The sequence below is a fragment of the Lampris incognitus genome, chromosome 21, assembly GCF_029633865.1.
Source record: "Lampris incognitus isolate fLamInc1 chromosome 21, fLamInc1.hap2, whole genome shotgun sequence".
Taxonomy (NCBI): Eukaryota; Metazoa; Chordata; class Actinopteri; order Lampriformes; family Lampridae; genus Lampris; species Lampris incognitus.
This window is the reverse complement of record NC_079231.1, coordinates 15,197,024-15,220,430: the sequence shown is the minus strand read 5'-3', so window position 1 is coordinate 15,220,430 and position 23,407 is coordinate 15,197,024. Positions and strand designations below refer to the sequence as shown.

The 23,407-nt window shown below is 45.2% G+C and overlaps 1 protein-coding gene across 1 annotated transcript; it reads right to left on the bottom strand.

The window, feature by feature from the left end:
- Nucleotides 1-4,077: 4,077 nt before the first annotated feature.
- On the bottom strand, nt 4,078-20,125 carry ephx2 (epoxide hydrolase 2, cytoplasmic). Its single transcript, XM_056301163.1, has 19 exons — nt 19,959-20,125; nt 19,648-19,726; nt 17,140-17,299; nt 16,243-16,433; nt 14,759-14,881; nt 13,399-13,470; nt 13,159-13,254; nt 12,333-12,411; nt 12,143-12,177; nt 11,115-11,141; nt 10,079-10,164; nt 9,621-9,732; nt 8,513-8,587; nt 8,329-8,371; nt 7,340-7,442; nt 7,005-7,074; nt 6,453-6,533; nt 4,747-4,805; nt 4,078-4,639 (listed from the first exon to the last, which is right to left on the bottom strand). Exons 1-19 carry the CDS (start codon nt 20,060-20,062, stop codon nt 4,552-4,554), a joined length of 1,683 nt encoding a protein of 560 aa, XP_056157138.1. The 5' UTR covers nt 20,063-20,125; the 3' UTR covers nt 4,078-4,551.
- Nucleotides 20,126-23,407: the final 3,282 nt, after the last annotated feature.

The following is a 23,407-nucleotide window of genomic DNA, read 5'->3' as shown; positions in this document are numbered from 1 at the left end:
GTATGTTCAGATCATTAAATGACAAGTTTGTTATTAATTTTCTATCAGGTGCCATTTAGGCCCAAGAAAGCTTGCACATACACTACTTTTTCCTCACACATACACATAAAGGAAAAGGTGGTATGTGTGTGAGCTTTTTATGTGCATGTTCAAGGTAAAAATAGTGTGTGTGCAAGCTTTTTGTGTGTATGTGTGAGGAAAAAGTAGTGTATGTGCAAGCTTTCGTGACATATGGCCTAAACGACACCTGATAATTTTCCATGGACAACTTCAAAGCATCAAAGTTTGGGATTTGGGAATGATAGTGTGTGTGAGATCAATTCATACATGATGATTGCTTCCTTTTAATCTTTGACCATGTATGACCTATATCATCCATCCATCCATTATCCAAACCCGCTTATCCTGCTCTCAGGGTCGCGGGGATGCTGGCGCCTATCCCAGCAGTTAATGGGCGGCAGGTGGGGAGACACCCTATACACTGGACAGGCCGGCCGCCAGGCCATCACAGGGCGCTTAGATAGATGCTTAAAGTCCATATGTGACAGAACAAAGGTAGTCTAATAAGGCGTCTACTCCAGGTGCACAAATAAAGGCCTATTGTTAACTGTTGGTTGATAGCAGAGGAATGTATGGGAGACTCACTGAGTGTAGCAAGTCTGTACACACTAACTGGAGAAGTGGCCTTGGTGGGATGTGAGCTGGAAGACATGAGATAAGGAGAGGAAGAAAAGACAACTGCCCTATAGGAGAGACGGTACTGTACTGATCGGCACACATTCAAGCATCTAGGCTTGGGTGCGTCTGTTCATGATTATATTAGATATTTTATTCAAGTTTACAATTCTATTCTGTTGTTGCCCACCAACACGGGGATTGCCGGTTCGAATCCCCGTGTTACCTCCGGCTTGGCTGGGCATCCCTACAGGCCCAATTGGCCGTGTCTGCGGGTGGGAAGCCGGATGTGGGTATGTGTCCTGGTCGCTGCAATAGCGCCTCCTCTGGTCGGTCGGGCGCCTGTTCGGGGCGTGGGGACTGGGGGGAATAGCGTGATCCTCCCACACGCTACGTCCCCCTAGTGAAACTCCTCACCTTCAGGTGAAAAGAAGCAGCTGGTGACTCCACATGTATCGGAGGAGGCATGTGGTAGTCTACAGCCCTCCCTGGATCGGCAGAGGGGGTGGAGCAGCGACTGGGACGGCTCGGAAGAGTGGGGTAATTGGCTGGATACAACTGGGGAGAAAAAGTGGGGAGGGGGGGTAAATAAATAAAATGCATGCTTGTTCTGATTACAACGATATGATGGTAAAAATTCTGTTTCTACCAATGCATATGGTGATCACGGGAATGAATCAGGGACAGGGTAAAACCTGCCTGAATAGTTGTGGACATGAGTCAGTGCTCCTATATCTGCTCAAAGGACTTTTGTATTTTTTGTCGACTTTGCACATTCCCATGGACAAAAGCGGCGGTGTTTAGCAGAATAATTCAGCCGCCATAAGCATTTGCACAGGCCTCTTGCAGCAGAGATCTACATTCACCTCCCAGCATATGCATTTGTTTTGAAGGGAGGAGTGATGGATGTAGAGAGGTCTTGCAGGATATACAGCGATGAGGAAGTGTATCTCTAACTGTGGCCCTGTGCTCCCTCCATGTGTGTTAATCGTTTCTGCGGAGTTCGGCAGGACATGGAGAAGTTTCCCGAGAAACCCAATGAAATGACACCGGCAGAGCTACGGCACCTCACCCGGGAAAGGGAAACCGGGGCCCCCTCCTGGAGCCAGACCTGGGGAGGGAGGGACCCGTCGAGCGTCTGGTGGTTGGGCCTGGTCAGGCCCAGCCCAAAAAACCAACATGGAGCCACCACCCCGTGGAGCCACCACCCGCGGGGATGAGTATTGGGGTAGGGTGCAATGCAGGCCGGGCGGCAGGCAAAGGCGGGGCAAACTTCCGGCATCGCAAACTGGCCCTCAGGGAGATGATGGAAAATACAAAAATATATTGTCTTGTATCATGCTGTCTCGGACTCAATAATTATATGTAGGCCCATGGTTCTCGTCCAAAAGAGATAACGGTGTTTCTCATCCCTGTGTCCCAAATTCCTCTCCCAACTCTGTTTTCCTCCCTCTCGGTTTCTCTCTCCCTCAATTCTTCTTCATGTCTCTCCTCTTACTGTGTGTTGAAGATCTAAACTTAGTCCTCTGATCAATAACTTTAACCCACCTCTCCCATCCTCCCCAGGCACTCGCGTGGAGTGTGAGAACCAGAAGCTGGAGAGAAAGGGAGGAAGAGCTGGATGGAACGAGAGGAATGGGGGGAGAGAGAGAGAGAGACTGCCAGCGCTGGGATTAGACATCACGATTGTCGCCAATTCAATTAACTCATCCATACAGCATCTTGCTCAGCGTAGAGACAACGCGCCCTGTGTGTGTGTGTGTGTACGTGCCATTTCACCCGTTATCAGCCCTGTGTCAGACATTACCCACAGCCAATGTTTTTCCTCACTGAGACCAAAATATCAGTTTTACCCGATTATCGCTCAGCACCATTTCGTTCAAATCATCCCGGCCGTGTCGGAAATTAGGGCAGTGAAAACCCAATACTGACTCGCCGTCTTTGTTTCTTCCATCCTTACACCTTTTTTTCCTCCTTTACTTTATGTTTCTGGTGACTGCAGCTCTAATTGTTTAATTTCAGGGGGAGGGGGAGCTGGGGGGGAGAAGAAGAAAGCCCTAAGTCATCGTCCCATCACCGTGTGTGTGGATATAGGAACGTATGGGAGATGGAATTTCTTCATCACATCGTTTAGAGGGCGCCTCACCGAGGGGAGAACGACTGAGTCTGATTCCAGACGGCGTATTCTCACTCCCGGCAGGCGGGCCCGCTGCTCGTCTGCCACGGAGAATGAAAGCAGAAACTTGTTCGTTTCACTTTCCAGCGTTCAAGGCCTTTCCGGGTGAGTTCAGTGTTAAACTCACATGCGACGAGGCCTTTTCCCAGCTCGGTTTACGCTGCAGGATCTGCACTGTGTGTTGGGCAGATGCCACACGGTGGTGGTCTACATACACTACTGATCCACTGGATGGCTGAAGGGACACAATGAAAACTGGCCACCATTAAGAGTCCCCAGGATGTCTGTCCTGTTGTGTTGGGGCATTGTGAGGATGCATGAACTACCTACCATATGAACACACACACGAGAGAGTGAGAGAGACAGAGACAGACGAGACAGACAGACAGAGAGACACACACAGAGACAGAGAGACACACACACACAGAGAGCGACAGACAGAGAGAGACAGATACAGAGAGCAACAGACAGGCAGAGAGACACAGACAAAGAGAGACACAGACAGACAGTCAAAGAGAGAGACAGACAGACGGTCAAAGAGAGATACAGACAGACAGATACAAAGAGAGTGACAGATGGACAGACAGACAGACAGAGACAGAGACAGACAAACAGAGACAGACAAATGTGTGAACAGTGAGTTGTAGACTGGTTTAAACTTGTTACACCAAGCCTGCACGACTCGGTCCACTTCATCACCATCACCCACACCACCTTCCACATTTAGTCCATTCTTTCTGTTTTTGTCCCCACTATTTCAGACCCCATTGTGTGTACTGCATCATTTATATTTTCTTCCAGTCTTTTCTCTTCTGGTCATTTATTCATTATTTCTATTCGCTCATTGTCATCATTAACATGTCCTTACTTTGCAGAGTTTGGTTTAAGCTCACTATCTGGTGCAGACCACCTGTTACCCTAACCCTAAACCCACTGGGTTCAAACGCAGAGGACAATAACAGTCCAAGCAGTCAGTGTGACTGCCGTCTCTTCTGTAAAACCACGCGATTTAGACAAATAGAAAAAACAACCGAAGAGATAAGAAATTAAAAACATCTTGAGATCTTATGTAGTGATTTGATGGAGACCAGTAAGAGAAGCAGGAGAAAAGTGTCTCAGTCTCACTCCCTTATTTTCTAGTTATGCCAAGGAAACATGTGGGATAAAAGATGAGAAGGAAGTAAAAACTACTGTGTGATCAAAAACTGACAGCACGTTGTCAGCCGTTGGTATGCCATCATGTTTTAATGGTGCAAGTTTTCCATTTTAGCCAAGCAGGTTTACACACAGGGGTATTTAGACTTGATCCACACAGAGTAGGAAAGGGTACAAACATGATGTTGTAGTTACACAAACATAACAGGGAATGTAGAAACCAATGGTAAGGTTTTCATATAGTGCGGTCATGCCTTGTCTTAAAACAAATTGTTTCTTGTAAATTTCAGGTGACGAGATGAGAGGCACATGACGAGTTCGACACAAAACTGAAGCTCCGCAAATTGAAAACGAAATAAAAAAGGTCACCTACTATGAGAAAGGGCTCAATACTGCACCGATTCAACAAAATGTTGTTAAAAACGATGGTAAACCCTTGGTGACGTTCATATAAAAACTATTGAATGACTCCGGGATATATTTTTTACTAAACTCAACGCAGAACGTTCCGGATGGCTGACATGAATCTGACCAGACACTCGGCCTCACAGTTTTGGGTTGATGGGAACCGCAGCCTTGTTGTTGTGCGTGTCCTGAAGCCAACGGATCAGAATCTTGTTGACCTCGGCAGGCCTGGAGGGGACACACACACACACACACACTTATTCAATATTGCTCGAGGTTAACTAATAAAACATTTCAACAAAATTCAGTTTTGTCTCTTTCTCACACAAACGCACTTCTCCATCAGAGTCCAGTGTCCACACTCCTCAATGTGTCCTCTGGTGAGGTTTGGGATCTGTAAGGGAATTCAGATACACATCCAGGTGTTATTTACCAATACTCACCATCTATAGACAACTGTTCACCCTGCTAGTAAACCAGGACGAGCACCTGCTATATAGAGACCTAGCTGGGATGGATGAGGAAGTTATGAATGTGTGTGTGTGTGTGTCGGTGGTCTACTTTATAAAAGCATAATGGTCGGCTCTCATAAACAACATTAAGACCTTCCTCGTTTGACATTTTCACTGAGGAAAGCAACATTTCCGTGCCATGCACATCTTTCTTTTTTCGATTTCTCCCCCCTTTTCTCCCCAGTTGTACCCAGCCAATTACCCCACTCTTCCAAGCCGTCCCGGTCTCTGCTCCACCCCCTCTGCTGATCCGGGGAGGGCTGCAGACTACCACATGCCTACTTTAATACATGAGGAGTCGCCAGCTGCTTCTTTTCACCTGACAGTGAGTAGTTTCACCGGGGGGGACGTAGCACGTGGGAGGATCACGCTATTCCCCCCAGTTCCCCCTCCCTCCCTCCCGAACCGGCAATCCCCCGTGTTGGTAGGCAACAGAATAGACCACCACACCACCCAGATGCCCATAATCATTCTTTTTGATGCAAATATAATGCATTGGTAATTGAATTACAAACGGCAACATCTGGAAATCTACCTGGACCTGACAGTGATAAGAGCGCAGACCACTTTATCCTCAACTCTGACTGAGATATTTGAGTATTAAAATGACTATGAACTATTCTAGTTTGAGTTTGTTCCACTGGATGAGTATTAAAATGACTATGAACTATTCTAGTTTGAGTTTGTTCCACTGGGTGAGTGTTAAAATGACTATGAACTATTCTAGTTTGAGTTTGTTTCACTGGGTGAATGTTAAAATGACTATGAACTTTTCTAGTTTGAGTTTGTTCTACTGGGTGAGTATTAAAATGACTATGAACTATTCTAGTTTGAGTTTGTTCCACTGGGTGAGTATTAAAATGACTATGAACTATTCTAGTTTGATTTTGTTCCACTGGGTGAGTGTTAAAATGACTATGAACTATTCTAGTTTGAGTTTGTTCCACTGGGTGAGTGTTAAAATGATTATGAACTATTCTAGTTTGATTTTGTTCCACTGGGTGAGTGTTAAAATGACTATGAACTTTTCTAGTTTGAGTTTGTTCCACTGGGTGAGTGTTAAAATGACTATGAACTACTCTAGTTTGAGTTTGTTCCACTGAGTGAGTGCAGGGTGATAACCACAGTTGCACTGCAACTGCACTGTGGTCCATCAAGGTCAAATTCAGGCTACTCGGGTGTTATTTATTGAGCAATAATTCCCTGATCCCAAGAGGGTTCCCAGTTTCCTCCCTGCCCCTCTGTGTAAAGTCTGCATGATCTGTTTGTGTTTGGGCGAGTTCCTTTCTCGGGTTTCCTCCGAGCGTCTGAAGATGTGCACGTTTGGTGAATACAAATGTTGTGTGAGTGACAGGTGGTAACGGTCTGCAGCTGATGTAATGCAGGGGTCAGTTTGCAGCAAAGTGAGGAAACTCTTCTGTGACAAATGGACGCCTGTGCGTGTCTGTGCATGTGTGGAGGTGGGGTGTCACGAGGAACCGGATTTAAGAAGAACCGCCCTGAAGCAAGAGCTATATTTCTGCTCTCACCATTTCTTCCATTCCCTTGGAGAAGACAGGCAGCAGCACGGGGTCCTTCCCCGTGGTCACCATCAGCGCTGGCATCATCAGCTGACAGAGAGAGAGAGAGACAGACAGACAGACAGACAGAGAGAGAGCGAGAGAGAGAGAGAGAGAGAGAGAGAGACAAAGATGGATGGACTGATAGAGGGACAGTTGGTACAGACATTGTATATCAATTTTACAGATGGTATGTGTCGATAAGAAGATGTAAAGACTGCACCGATAGTCCCAATACTGACCGACATCGTTTTCTCTCTCCTCTGTCTGGATATCTATATTAATCCATCCATCAGTTACCCTAAAATAAATGTTTTCCTTTAGAATAAAAGTCATCCTTAAAACCATTCTTCTCCAGCTAAACCAACTTCTCTCACTTTGAGTTCTCAAACAAAGAAGGCATCATCCCCTTCCCGCCGCCGCCAAAAACACAACGGCGGTCACCTCGTGTCACAGCAACACTCTTCATAATAAGGCGAATGGTTTTCAAATCTGAAATTTGCTGCGTGGATCACAACAAACCTTCCCCCTGGGACGAGAGCACATCCATTTCCAGTTCCGCTCAACGTTGCGATACCAATTTAGCGGTCCCCTGTGAGACAAAGACAAAAAGAGGACTTTTGAGTGGATCTGTGTGGGCGTGTGTGTGTGTGTATGTATTTCAATTTCCCTCAGGATCAATAAAGTACCTATCCATCTATCTAGAGCATAAGGGAGAACAGTGAGTGAGGGACAGAGGAAGGAAAGTATGGGGCAAACCAACTGCGTTGAAGAGTATGTCAATGAATGAGCGACTGAGTGAGCATGAAAATGAGAGAAACAGAAAAACACAATAGCTGACTACTCCGCATGCTCACCTGAGCCCACTAGCTTTGAACTGGCTGACGTAGTACTGCAGGCTGGCCTCAGTCAGAATGGAGCTCAAGGGGATTTCTTCTGGTAAACCAACCAACAGACCACCTGCAACGCAGCACAGCACAAGACCATCGCCGTGACACAAACGCACAAGTCTCTGACACCCAAACTGTGTTCAATATCTGCCTACAGTCTCCATCTATCTTCCATTCCCCTGTTGGTCAACCTGTCATAAAGCTTGTCACTTTTTATTTTCCCTTCCACTCTATCAGGCTACATATCTACATCTACTTTACATACAGGTTGTGTTGATAAGATATGTAATAGTCACGGTACCAACTGACCACATTTTATCACTCCTCTTTCTATAGATTTACATCTATCCATCTATCCAACTGGAAAGTCTAGATGGCACTCTGCAGGTGCCCAAAGACAAAATTGATTACACGTTCTTTTTTTGAATACTTCAACCTTGCCGTCCCGGTCACTGCTCCACCCCCTCCGCCGATCCGACAAGGGGTACAGAATACCACATGCCTCCTCCGATACATGTGGAGTCGCCAGCCACTTCTTTTCACCTGACAGTGAAGAGTTTCGCTAGGGGGACGTAGCGCATGGGAGGATCACGCTATCCCCCCCCCCCCCCCCAGAACAGGCGACCCGACCGATCAGAGGAGGTGCTAGTGCAGTGACCAGGATACATACCCACATCTGCCTTCCCACCTGCAGACACGGCCAATTGTGTCTGTAGGGACGCCCGACCAAGCCGGAGGTAACACGGGGATTCGAACCAGCGATCCCCATGTTGGTAGGCAATGAAATAGACCGCCACGCCCCCCGGACGCCCCCAGCACACGTTTTACCGCTACACAAGACTGGAAGGGCTGACTCTGGCAGCATCAGAGACTATCTCCACCTGTTTGGCTACTGATGATGTAGTGGCAGTGTGCTGAGCCGTGTATATGGAGTGATATGTACCGTGCAGCCTTACCTCTAGCACACACCCCAGTGGTCCTGATGACAGGACGACTCACCTAATGAGAACACACACACAGTCAAGGCGTGCACTGAAAGAATGGAGGTGTGTGAGCACATACGTGTGCATGTGAGATGAAAACCATTACTTTCGAAGAGATCATAAGTGTGTTTGTGTGTGTATGCGTGTGTGTACTCACTGTTTCTTCACTGCTACTGAAGAAGACCTTAAGTGTTCTCTCCAAGTCCTGCTCCAGCTCTGCCTCTGCTACACCCTGCAATGCGCACACGCACGCACACACACACGCACACACACACACACACACACACCCTCAATAGGACAGTGGAGGCGCTGTAGCATTTGGCACGATCAGCAAAACCATCTGGATACGCATCTAAATCATCTGAGCAGGTCTTTTTTCATGAACAATAACCCAAGTCAGTGAGGAGGGTTTTGGCTCACGTACACACCCACATGCTGAATGTCCGCCTGTCTGTCTATGGCCCACTCGCTCTCTCTCTTGCTCCGTCTCACACACTCCAGTTTATGTCATTTTAGTGCGCTGGCATTCTCATCGCTTGTTGAAACAAGCCAACACATGCCCTCACATCAGATCATCTAGAGAAATAACTACGCCACAAGCTTTGGCATTCAACATATTGAGTTGTGATTCCAGATGAAAAGACGATGAAATGCTCTACTTATCTGGCTCTCAGTTTCAAATCACAGTTTGAGTGACTGAACTGCATAAACTTTTTACTTTAAATATCAATGCAATAATCCAAAGAACAACACTTGCACAAGAACTACTTGGGGGGGGGGGTATGAGAGTAATGTTCAGTAGCTATATGAATAATATAATTACTATATATGAATAATATAATTACTATACGTGGTGTCTGACAAGTCTTTCTAGATGTTCAAACATCCCTTTGTTAAGCACTGTTAAATTCTGGATTTGCAGCACAGCTGGCTGGGCTGTCACCTGTCAATCAATCATCGGCCAGGCAGCCTCATCATCATCATCATCATGACATTGAATAATAAATATATGGAAAAAAATGTACTATGCCCATAGAAATATCTTGTTCACTGTGAAAGGAAAAGGTGCTGGATAATGATGTATTTATACAACATGCACTAAACTGTGAAGATATAGGACCTTAAATACTTTATCCTTCTTTCTTCCTCTTTTTGCACCTTTGTCTTCACATACTTAAGATATTTCTTGGTCCGTCTCTCCCTTTTTTCTCTGCCTGGCTCTCCTTCACCTCCGTCAGCACAGTCACGTGGACACACACACTTACAGGATTTTGGAAGTAGATCTGGTAGTCGAATATGGGTATAGCCTTGAGCTTCATCATGGGTGAGACAGAAGGGTCCACAGGAAAGAGTGGCGTGTTCAGTGATGCTACCGCCCTACACACGCAAGCACGCGCGCACACACACACACCCACACACACTTACTGAGTGTCGTTCTGCCCACCATATTTGAAAAATTGTGTTTATAGTTTGAGTTTCTGGGTTTGTGTGTGCAAACCTTACATGTGCAAATGTGTGTGTTTGTACGCATGGGCCCATGTGCAAATGTTAAACCTGTGTCTGAGCAATTTTTCTGTGCACACAGGTGTATGTTTGTGCATATTGTGATGTGTCCATCAGTGTGTTAACATTCGTATAAACCTGTGATGTGAATCTTTGGATATATGTGCATGTGTACTGGTAGTCTGTGTGTGTGTGTGTGTGTGTGTGTGTGTATACTCACTTGACTCTTTCAGGAAAACACTGTGCCATGCTCCAGACCAGAGAACCACCCCAGTCATGGCCACACAGAGTCACCTGGGGGATCATCTGGAGAGAGAGAGTCAGAGAGTCAATGAGAAGACAGAGAGAGAGAGAGAGAGAGAGAGAGAGAGAGAGAGAGAGAGAGAGAGAGAGAGAAGCAGACAGAGGATTGAGGATAGGGGAGTCGGACGTAAGAGAAGAGTGAAAGACAGCTAGAAATGAAGAGAGAAAGAGAGAGGGAGAAAACGACAGGAGAAAGGGGAAAAATGTCCAAACACAAACAGTGGTGAAAGAGAAAGGGAGATAAAGAGAGAGAGAGGCAGATAAAGAGAGAAAGACTAATACAAGGATGGATAGATAGATAGCTAAATCGATAGATATGTGTGTGTGTGTATGTGTGTGTGTCTGTGCACACGCCTGTATGTGACAGGGGTAGTAGAGTTTAAGATTCTGGTAGTTAACTGATGCTACCAAACTGCAAAAAATTTCCAACTTAACATATTGCTGAATGTTGAATTGTTTTTGGTTTCTTTTTTGGAGATTTTTATATACTTTATTAATCCCTGTGGGGAAATTCTGCTCTGCATTTAACCCATACTGGCTGTGTAGCTAGGAGCAGTGGGCAGCCGCCATGCAGCACCCGGGGACCAACTCCAGTTGGTCTTGCCATGCCTCGGTCAGGGGCACAGACAGGAGTACTAACCCTAACATGCATGTCTTTTTGACGGTGGGGGAAACCGGAGCACCCGGAGAAAACCCACCACAGACACGGGGAGAACATGCAAACTCCACACAGAGGACAACCCGGGACGACCCCCAAGGTTGGACTACCCCGGGGCTCGAACCCAGGACCTTCTTGCTGTGAGGCGACCGTGCTAACCACTGCGCCACCGTGCTGCCATGCCGAAATGTGTCTCCAGAAATTTCTGAAACTCACGATTAAATGACTTGTTAAGATGGATTTTTTTTTTAATGTGCGTCTCCATTTATGACACTGGTGGACGCATGAATCTTACCATTTTGTCCATGAAGGCGATCAGATCCTACAACAGAGATGCAAAGAATGAATAAAAGGGACATGGATTGAGAAAACAACTGCAAAAGGGAACTACACCATCCAAATGTTAATCAAATTCCAAGGGAATTTTAAAAGTCAAAAATATTTGAATATAGGAATCGGCTGCATTATCTGCTATCGGAAGACATCTACTTCCGTTTTAACTGTTTTGTAGCCCTTTTTTTTTGAGCTCATAATCTCTTATTTAGGAGTTTTTCGGTAGTTTCATGCTTCCACTCTGCTTTTCTTCAGACAAAACGGCAAACCTGCAAAATTCACATGACAAACCTTTGTGGAAGTGTAGTTTTATGTGAGGTAAAAGTGATTTGACTCAATGTGATCCACAGCGTTTTATCAGAATGAGTGTGAGTGTGTTATTTATTTATATTTTTCCCCCCCATTTCTCCCCAGTTGTATCCGGCCAATTACCCCACTCTTCCGAGCCATCCCGGTCGCTGCCTCTGCCGATCGGGGGGGCTGCAGACTACCACATGCCTCCTCCGATACATGTGAAAGACAATGAGGAGTTTTGCCCGGGGGACATATCGCGTGGGAGGATCACGCTATTCCCCCCCAGGTCCACCGACCAACCAGAGGAGGCGCTAGTGCAGCGACCAGGACACACCCCCACATCCGGCTTCCCACCTGCAGACACGGCCAATTGTGTCTGTAGGGATGCCCGACCAAGCCGGAGGCAACAAAGGGATTCGAACTGGCGATCCCCGTGTTGGTAGGCAACAGAATAGACCTCTACCCCATCCGGACACCCCATGTTATGCATTTTTAGCATGCATGCTTACATGTTTTATAGTCAGATGTAGTGGGTTTGTGCGTATGTTTTTGTGCATTTGTCTCTTGTGTACATGTATGTGTCAACATGTACACATGCCTGGATACACCGCAAGTTAAATTCTAGTCATGTAGTGAGATGTCCATGTGTGTGTTTCTGTGCTCAAGTGTATGAGTGCACCACCCCTACCTCCCTACCTGGCAGAGTTGTTCCTGTGAGTATTCCTCGATATCTGTCATTCAAAAATAAATACATCACATGTCACATTTCTAATGAAAACATCCTTCTGAAAAATGAAACATCTCGCGTCGTTAAATGGTAAAATACTACATCTCTGAGATTATAACTCGCGCGCGCGCGCACACACACACACACACACACACACACCTGAGGGGGCTGTAGATTCTCCATACCCTTTCATGTCCAATGCCAAGACCCTAAAACCTGCTTCTGCCAAGGCTGGAATCTGGAAGAGTAAAGAATTTCATATCACTTAAAACGATGTAAAATCTGGAATCTTCTAAATCTGTATTTGAAAATGTTTCCACAGACGAGTGACAAATGAAAAGAAAGCCCAACATAGCCCAACATTAGTAAGGTGTTGGGCCACCAGGAGTCTCCAGAACAGCTTCAGTGCTCCTCGTCATAGATCCTACACGTCTCTGAACTCTACTGGAGGGATGGACGTCATTCTTCCACAAGATATTCCCTCATCTGGTGTTTTGATGATGGTGGAGGAGAGCTTCGTCGAAGACGCCGACCCTAAAGCTCCCATAGGTGTTCAACTGGGTTGAGATCTGATGACTGTGAAGCCCATAGCATATGATTTACATAATTTCCATCCTCATCAAACCATTCAGTGACCCCTCATGCCCCGTGGATGGTGGCAATGTCATCCTGGAAGAGACCACTCCCATCAGGATAGAGATGTCTCATCATAGGATAAAGGTGATCACTCAGAATAACTTTGTATTGAGTTGCAGTGACCCTTCCCTCTAACGGGACAAGTGGACCCAAACCATGCCAGGAAAATGCCTCCCCACAGCATAACAGAGCCCCTGGACTCCCTCGCTGTCGGGGCCAAGCTTTCAGGGTTCTCCTTTCATTTCTCACCCATCTGTAAATGTTTATGTGTTTATGCATCTGTTTGTGTGTGTGTGTGTGTGTGTGTGTGTGTGTGTGTGTGTGTGTGTGTGTGTGTGTGTGTGTGTACCTGGTACCTCCAGGAGTACCAGCTCTCAGGGAAACCATGACACAACAGAACCGGGGGGCCTGAGCCCATCTCTACATAATGGGTCCTCATCCCTGGCTAGAAAATAAAGTACTCAATGAGTACATCAGAACAAAATCAAACACAGCGGAAGCACACGGTGGCCACTACTTACACCTGCAGGATCATTACTTCATATATCATCCATTCAATCAGTACAACCTGCAAAGACTCAGCCATTACCCTGATGGTGACATAGCCATGTGGCATTGCATCTGGGATGCAAGATGGTGGAAAGCTGCTCACTGTTACAGCCTAAAGAGAGAGAGACACACACACACACACACACACACACACACACACACACACACACACAGACACAGACACACACAGTTACTTGGACTTGAATCATTTGCATAAAGGCACATTGGTCAAACTGGTAAGCCAGCCAGCATACCGGCCTTTCAGCCAGCTATTCAACCGGTCAGTCAGTCCATATCAACCAGCTAAGAATCAAACTTCGTCAAATATTTTGTTTTTTGTTTTTTAAATTAGGAACATGAACGCTCTTTTCAGTGTTCATACCAGAGAGCTGCCCATTACAACCATGGCCGTCTTCTGTTGACCACCAAGCAGCTGTACTGCAGTAGTTGGGGTTAAGTGCCTTGCTCAAGGGGTTTTTGTCCATTTTTGGGGGGAAGGGAGGTTAAGTTTTCAATGGGGAGTTGTCTATATATCAAATTCTCAGACACATATTTATCATTTGCGTTTCACATATGGGGAACACTGGCAAACTGTGAACAACATGGAGTGGGACAAGTTTGCTTCGCAGGACGCCTTTTCACCGAAAGGTCTTTTATCCGCTTTACACAGGCACTATTCACCGCCTCTGAAATCAGTGAAATCTGCATGCCATCTGTCACAAATAACAGTACTGTGGCTCTGTGAAGCTCAGTGAGTGACTTGTGGATTTTCTCCAGACAGAGATACTTCGACTGGCCGGTTCTGCTGACAGTATGACTTTGCACAGCCTTACATTGTCAGTGCCGCCATCTCAGCATTTCAAATGGTCCTATTTCAAACTGATGTAGCGCGCTGTCTTCCCTGTAATTTTATTTTATTTTTTTGATTTTCCCCTTTTCTCCCCAGTTGGACCCGTCCAATTACCCCACTCATCCGAGCCATCCCGGTCGCTGCTCCACCCCCTCCGTCGATCCGGGGAGGGCTGCAGACTACCACATGCCTCCTCCGATACATGTGGTCGCCAGCTGATTCGTTTCACCTGACAGTGAGGAGTTTCACCAGGGGGATGTAGTGCGTGGGAGGATCACGCTATCCCCCCCCCCCCGAACAGGTGCCCCCAACCGACCAGAGGAGGCGCTAGTGCAGTGACCAGGACACATACCCACATCCGGCTTCCCACCCGCAGACACAGCCAATTGTGTCTGAAGGGATGCCTGACCAAGCCGGAGGTAACACGGGGATTCGAACTGCCGATCCCCGTGTTGGTAAGACAACGGAATACACCACTATGCTACCTGGATGCCCCCTCTTCCCTGTAATTCAAACGGACTCTCGTCAAGTTCTGTCAGTGTTGTCATACCTGTACTCCAGTGAAGTCAGCCAGCTGGTTGAGTGCATCATCAACATCTTCCACCAAGATGGACTTCATCCCTACCGCCTTGGCAGCCTCAACGCCCTCCTCATCCTCAGCCAGCCATAGTGCCTGAAAACCAGACGAGACAATAACCATTCATTGTGCACTGCTGGGTCCAGTGACCAATCCCTGTCCATTTGAAATTCAAGAAGGTGTATAAAAAGGAGTAATTTGATCTGGTTTTGTTCTGTAAATTGCAGCCTGTCCCTCAAACGTCTATCTTTATAGTCATTCAAAGGTCCTTGGTGAAACACATTTGCCCTGCTACCTCTTTTTACACCCATTGTGGTTTACAGAATTGAAGATACCGCAGTATGTGGTGGTTTAAAATTAGTTTTACATGTACTGGCAGGCTGAAAAGGGCTTTGTATTGTTGTGAACTACTGAAGCAGTTTGGTCCTGTTCTCGTTTAATCTAGGAGGGCAAAACGCCTGAAAGCGACACAAAAGCCAAGCAGCTCCTCCCCTGGCACAGACCCAGTCTTCATAAATAGAAACACAATTCATACGGTCACCACTAATGTATGAGTGTGTGTGTGTGTGTGTGTGTGTGTGTGTGTGTGTGTGTGTGTGTGTTTATCTTTCTTGGATGGGTATATTGTGAGTGCATGTGTTGTGTGTGACTTAACTACCCATTGTTAGTTGCAACATCTCTGAGGCAATTCTCTTTTTATTCCCAGCCCTCAAATATTCACAGACAGCTTTGGCCACACTTGGTTGTTTCTAAATATACAATCTAAGCAAACCTGACTTAATTTTTTTTGGGGGGGGGGGGGTTTCCCCCCTTTTTCTCCCCAATTGTACTTGGCCAATTACCCCACTCTTCCGAGCCATCCCGGTCGCTGCTCCACTCCTTCTGCCGATCCGGGGAGGGCTGCAGACTATCACATGCCTCCTCCGATACACGTGGAGTCACCAGCTGCTTCTTTTCACCTGACAGTGAGGAGTTTTGCTAGGGGGATGTAGTGTGTGGGAGGATCACACTATTCCCCCGAGTTCCTCCTCCCACCTGAACAGCCACCCCAACCGACCAGAGGAGGGACCAGTGCAGCGACCAGGACACATACCCACATCTGGCTTCCCACCCCAGCGATGGCCAATTGTGTCTGCAGGGACGCCCAATCAAGCCGAAGGTAACACGGGGATTCGAACCAGCAATCCTGTGTTGGTAGGCAACGGAATAGACTGGTACACCACCCAAATGCCAGAAAATAGTTTTAATGCAATGTTGGGTAGAAAATGTTAGCTAATGCTGACATTCATTTTTAAATGTCTCATGACCTTTCGCATTCATATATCCAATTCTTATTGTTTGCAAGATAATTATACTCTTTAAAAATGCTCTCATATCAAACACAAACTGGGCTGACACCTTTGTTGTGCTCATCAGTAATTGGTTTTTGCCGCTGTGTGTAAATGCGTTTTCTCTACCTGTTGTGGGGTAACTCCAAGGCGCTGCAAAGCAGAAGTGAACATGGCCGCCTCAGGGACCCTGTGACCTGAGCGACAGGACTGTTGGACCAGATCAAAATGGCTGCCAAGCAGAGAAAGTAGGCGGGCCCAACCATCTCCAGCCGCAGTGTCATCTATCCACTGATTGGCCAGCACAGCTGTCAACAAACCTGGTGATGATGTTGTGGGGTATTGATATGGTTACTCAGTTTAGTCACCGAGTACAATCAACATGAATGAGTTTATCTTGGTGACATTGGTGTAAAAATTTGGACAAACTAACACAGTAACACAAGTGTACACTGACGCACATGGTGACAGAGGGACAACTCGTGGTTACATGGAGTCGAAGGCATATATGATCATATATGTCACTATAGATAGAAAGTAGTCCATACATAACTATACATACCCAACACCCAAAATTAAGTAGTTAACTATAAACATCATTCTACATAAAGACATGGAGCAATCAGTTACTATGTGTCTGTAACAGCACTGAATACAGTTTGGCTGCAGTCGCAGAGTGTTTAAAATGGACCAGCTGACCATGAAATATTTTAGCCACGTAAGATGTAGAGAATGGAGACAAATCCGAGCTTTATGAAGGATGGACATTACCCCCCCGGCTATTAATCTGTGATGGTCAACATGATAGCAGCTAATGGTTAAAAGGTTTATGAGATGGCGGGCACACTGAATGAGATGGTATTACAGAGGGAGCGAAAGAGGCAGCACAGGGCGACACCAGTTCAGATGAGACATAATTGAGAACTGTGTGCATGCTTTCACAAATACATTTGTATGTGGCAAACATTGGCTTGTAAGTTCATTTCTAAGTGTGTGTGGTAAGTGTGTGCATTACTGTAACTGGACCATTGCGATGCAGAGCATCAGCAGTCTGCAGGACAGCTGAGCGGATGTCCGTCCTGTCTCGGATCTCCTCCAACAGGGTTCGGACGGACCAGTCCTCTGGTAAAGTCACACCCTGGTCCTGGGCCGCCTTCGCACACTCTGCCTCGAACACTGGGATCATCTACATCCACAAATGGACAAAAACACATACATACAGCTAGGGTGCTAGGATCTGTAGGTTTTAGTGGCATGTATAACTGAGTGTCGTCAACATAAAAATGGTAAAACACATCATGATTTTGAATGACCTGGTCAAGGGGCATATAGGGGTATATAGCAAACAGAAGGGGCCAAGAACTGAGCCGTGAGGGACACCACAACTCAACTGAGCCATCGAGGAAGTAGAGCTACCCAGAACAACAGAAAAAGTTCTGTTGGAGAGATAAGAGTGTAATAAACCTAGAGCCGAGCCCTTGGTGCCAACCAAGGTCTCTAAGCAATGTAACAGGATACTGTCACTGATTGTGTCAAAGGCAGCACTTAAGTCTAAAAGAACTAAAATCAAGCAGTCACCTCTGTCTGCAGTCAGAAGTACTCTAAAGCCAGACTGGAAACTGTTAAAAACCCTAGTAGTGTTAATAAAAGAAATCAACTGAGATGAAATTACTTTCTCCAGAACCTTAGATTAAAAAAAGACAATTTGGAGATTGGTATGTAGTTACTTAAGGACAGGGAATCTAATGAGACAATTTGGAAATTAGTCTGTAGTTACTTACGGACAGGGGATCTAAATTAAGTTTCTTCAGCAATGGGTAAACAATGGCATGCTTAAAACTGTGTGGAAAAGAATCAGAGGCCAGGGAATTATTGAGAATTTGCAGAATAACAGGGTTAAAAGTTGAAAACACCTCCTTGAGCAGCTTAGTGGGAATGATGTCTAATTGGAGACTGTATTCTCTAACATCGAAATTGTAACTGGTTGAAACTGTGTAAAAGACGCAGAATTAACATGGGGACTGGAATGAATGCAAGGGCCAGGTTGGATTTAGGACCTGATATTTTCCACCTTATTTACAAAATGAGTGAGAAATTTGTCTGACAGCTCAAAATCAGGCTCAAAAAAGAAGTGGAGGGACAGTTAATAACAGAATCAATTACCCTCAAGAGAGCTTTAGGATTGTGGTTATTTCTAGATTTTAATTCTGAGAAGTACACTGATCTCTCATCCTTAACTACTTTCTCATAAATTAACATTTGGTTTTTTAAGGGTGTTATGTGCTAATTTGGACTTGTTGACCTTCCATTGTTGTTCTGATTTTATACAGAATCTTCTAAGGGCACAATTGTGATCGTTCAGCCAGGGGTGGTTATTTGATTTTTGTTTCCTAGTTTTAAACAGTGCAATTTGGTCAAGGATGGATAGGCACTGATCACTTAATGAATTTAACAGTGCATCTGGATTGAGAGGAGATATAGAGGGATTAAAGGATGATGAATTAAAAACATCACAGAATCTAACTGCAGAACCAGTTTTGAGAATGCGAGAGCATGTTTTAGGATAGCGACTAGGAATAGCGACTTTTAGCAGAACTTTGAAAACGACAACTTTATGGTCAGTTACAAGCATATCCACCAGATTAAGACACTCGAGAGAGAAACCAGATGAGAGTACAAGGTCTAAGATGTGGCCTTTGAAATGTGGGGCCCCTTTAACAGACTGAATGATGTTAAAAGAGTCTATAAGATCCAAAAAATGGGAAGTCGGGGAATGGGAAGGACAACACACAAACATTAAAATCACTAAGAATAAGCACCCTATCATATTTTGACATGACATTAAATAGAAGGTCAGAAAAGCCAGAAATAAAACTAACTGAATTAGGGGGCCTATAAATTAAGATGCAGAGTAAACGGGGAGGGTCATTGATTAAAAAACATAAAAACTCAAAGGATATAAATTTACCACACACACACATATGTATGTATGTGTATGTGTGTGTGTGTATATGTTTATGAGGAAATATACTGATCCTCGGAAAATTGGAACAATATATCAAGTTTGAGTGAATCATGCCAGTGTAATAGTGGATGGTAACTAAGGCATAACGGTGTGGTCTTTTATTGTATGAAGCTTGCTGAACTTGTTTACTTTTGGCTCTGCAAAGTTTATTGGGCAATACCCTGACATACCATAAGAATGTCCAAAATGCTGTGAAGCTTGAGTATCCTTAAGGTATTTGCACAGGAAATTAACTGCCTGTGGTGTTTATGCCAGTTCTGGTTTTTAGAACAATGCATTACTATGTCATGCAAACTGCACTTCTTTGGTGGAAATGTAATGTGCACAGGCAGTGTGCATATTTCGTGTTAGTTTTGATCGTCATCGAGGTGATAGCTAAAACTGATCAAACTCGTATCCTGTTACAAACTTGCAGCTTAGAAAAACGAGCAGTGGGATTTAATATACATATACATATATATATACATATATATACATGTATATATATATATATAAGTGCGTATTGTCACCTGGGTGAGCGTCATGTCGCCTCTCTCCGCCCCGCTCACCGCGCTGCTCTCTGGGGACACAACGTTAAACAGGAATCCACTAAAAAAAAAACCCACACAAACAGACGAACAAACAAGCAAAAAACAAAAAAACAATAATGATAATAATCAAGAGTGACCAGAAACAACGCAATGTAGCATCAAGACATCAAAATACTGTGGAGTCTGTAACGGCGGTGTGATATTGAAGCGAGGACCGCGGTCGCCAACTTGGCCCCGGAGAGAGTCAAGTAAAGACGGCAGTCCTCGGCGGAGAGCCCCGTTAGCGTTACCGTGGGAGTTGGTGCGACTCTTCAAACTTGCGGAACACGACGCCAGGCCGGGCAGCGGCCACGACTCCCCAGAAGCTGAACAAGACCGCTTTCCTCTGCGACATTTCGCCTCGACAGCTTTTCAAACAGAACAGGTTGGGGGGGGGGGACACATATATAAGCGCACAACTGCCTTACGGGGGGGGGGGGACTCGTTTCACTGACCGTCCGAGCTGGACCTTTGTACACAGTACACACATGGACACGCCCCCTACGCGCACCGTCGCGGACGCGTGTACGCGCACAGTCGGCGTTTTCCGTGACAGACGGCAACACACCCACTTAAAACACGTCCTTTTACCCGTTCGCGTCTTCGCCACCTCTCTTTGCATTTCATCCGCTGATGATTCGCGGGCCATTCTATTCTTTCTCTCTTTCTTTACGATTCCTCTTTATTCCACCACCCTTGTGTCATCTGTGCACGTTCACTGCATTGTTTTACAGCTAAGCACACTGCATTGCTTTCGATACCCGGTAGGAGAAGTGTGCAATGTTAAGTCTCGTTGCACGCTCAGTAATCCAGGTAAGGGGATCCCGGAAAGCTGAATGAACTCATATGTGCAAAATTAATAAAGTCGGATTTGACTGATGAACATTGGCCATTATTTCAGTCTGCGCAGAATTCACACGCCCGTACACATGAGGCTGAACCTGATATCCTGGTTTCTGTCCATTTCAAGCAGCATTTGGAACTTAAACCATGTTCTTGATAGGGTTCGACATCACTGAACGAGTCATCTGAGGTCATTTCTGTTCCTGTACGTGCGTTGTGCAGCATTGATGTGGGTGGCCGAAAGACACCAAATTGACATCTACGTTGATGCAAATCCATTTTGGAGCCATGCCGAATCATTTAATAGCAGAATTTGTTTGAATTTGTTTATATTGTGTCACTTTTTATGGTTTAAAAAAAAAGAAGGTTCAGTTAACATGTTTCACTTACACATAGCATTATCATGCATTCCCTGCACCTCATTTAAAATCGTCTAAAAACAATGTTGACTCTTAAACTACACATCAGCCATCACTATCCCGCAAATAAGAAGCTGGTAATTGATTTGAGACCAAGTTCAGCTTCAACTCACCCATAATCACCCAGGAAACCATTGATTCTCACGCACACACCCTATCTCTCTCTCTCTCTCACACACACACACACACACACACACACACACACACGTTGCATTGACCTCGCTTTTACTGTGTGTGCGCGCGCGTTCGTGCGCATACGTGCACAATTGTTGGCTGTGTACTAAAACCTCCTGAGGTGACTTGACAGCATAGATGAGTGGGAAACTTTTAATCTCCCCATTCTTCCATCGTCAGCTGTAAAGGAGATCCAGCCTAATCTGTCAACCAGGGGCTGAATTTCAACCAGCCTCGTTAGCTGATCGAACAACGTGCATACTGATCGCCTCAGTCAGTCCCACATCACGTCAACATGATGCAGCAATGAACTTCGTGTAACGGAGAAGTTGGTCTGTGACCAGTTTTCGGTTCAATTCCCAAAGGGTACATCAATGACCCCCCCCCCCCATCCACTCTCCTACATCGCCTTTAATGCTGAGAAAGGCACTGCTGTGGAGTTGGGTGGCTCAGTGGTGTGTGTGCCATGCAGTCTCCCTCAAGCTGCTGATATTAATAATGTGTCTGTTACCTAATTGAATCATTTATTAATCTGGAGAGGTCTGGAGTCAATACGATTCAATAATGAACCACTAGAGACATCGAAAAGGCTTCGGGCTCTCACATATAGGGAATAAACTTGGCAACGGACAATATACAGATCATTTTGTACATTCGGGGAGTCCTGTGTGAGTGTAAACGTCACCAAACCTCAAAAGCCTGTCTGATGATGTTGAAAATCAAGTTAGAACTGCAGCTTTTGCAGCTGATGAAGGTAGCCAGCAGGCCAGTGATACTCCCTCACACTGTAAACCCGAACAAGTTCCCAGAACTAAAAAAAATGACGTAATTAGTCGCCTTTTTTTTTTAAAGTTTATAAACTTAAAGGTTAAATGTTTCCAGAACTTAAAAGTTTAGATTACCAGGGACTTATACATTTTGATCAATGTTAAAGTGATCATAAAGTCAACTCAAATATGTGTAGTTACTCTTACTTAAACATCTTCAGTTAAAGCAAATCAAATATTTGCAGTTACTATGGCTTGAACCGTTTCAGTCAATGCTACTTAAATATTTGCAGTTTACTATGGCTTTAACATTTTCAGTTAATGCAACTCCAATATTTGCAGTTACTATGACAAACTATAAGTTCCCAGAACTCAAAAAATTTGTGGCAACCGATTACGTCAAAATTTCTGAGTTCTGGAAACTCGTTCAGATAAAAAAAAAAAGGCACACCACATTATTTTGTAAACCAAGCTTATTTATCAAGCATAACAGTTTTTTTCTTTAAACAATAACATTGATAACATTCATAATAACGGATTAGCAATTTCAAGATCTATGGGGTTTGTCACATTTTACTATAATCTATAAAATTGGATGTTAAACTAAAATTTGGTGACTGCCGGGTCCAGTACTATGTCACCAAAGTAGGCGGGACAGGTGTGCTCTATTGGACTCATTTTCAAGGAAGTTAAGAGCCATCTGAGCATGACACATACTGACTGACCAGATGCAGTATTTGGTTCAGTAATAAAAATAATAAAATCAAAATAATTGAGTTGAATAGCTGGAGACATGTAGGATAGCCTGCATCTTCAGAAATAAGGAAGACACATTCATTTTCTTAGAAGATCAGTGTCACACTTATCTTCCCCACACTGGACGCAGCATTTATCAGCAAGATGATCAGTCTGAATGGACTAAGCTCTTTCAGCTGCTACAATGTAAGTTTGTATAATGCCCAATTTAAAAAAAAGTCTCAGTATGTTTTTACATCATCATGTCATTCTTTAGAGTCTGCAGCCTTGGCGACAGTTTACCATCTTGTAGACCAAGTAAAATCTTCTGAATAAATTCAAAAGTGTTTCAGTCCTTTGGGATAACTGAGGTGCAAAGCATAAATGAAACCAAACATTACTACAAAGGCGTCACCAAACCTCAGAAGGCTCATCACAGTCTCACTTTCAATGACGACTGATACTTTGTCAGGCTGGTAGCGTACGGGACTTGTCTCACTGTCGGTGATGACCGAAAGCAGGGCCACTGGAACATCGCCAATCTCTGGCCCATCAGGCTTGTCCTAAATGAAAGAGAGAGACAATCAACAAACTGTTACGGCTCCACCTTCACACACGCTCCCCTCCCCCTCTGTGCCTGCCCCGCACGCCACCGGCACCTCTGCTCGCTCCCAACGAGCTTTCCACCGTCAACGAGCCATAGGTGCAACGAGTTGAGCTGAGAGGTAAATGAGCTACACAGCTAGCCACTGCACACCTGTA

Coding starts and splice junctions, on each gene's coding strand:
- ephx2 (XM_056301163.1), bottom strand. CDS start 20,062: ATGTCGCAGAGGAAAGCGGTCTTGTTCAGCTTCTGGGGAGTCGTGGCC. Junction 12,178..12,332: donor AGAATCTACAGCCCCCTCAG/GTGTGTGTGTGT, acceptor TTTGAATGACAG/ATATCGAGGAATACTCACAG. Junction 10,165..11,114: donor TCGCCTTCATGGACAAAATG/GTAAGATTCATG, acceptor CTCTCTCTCCAG/ATGATCCCCCAGGTGACTCT.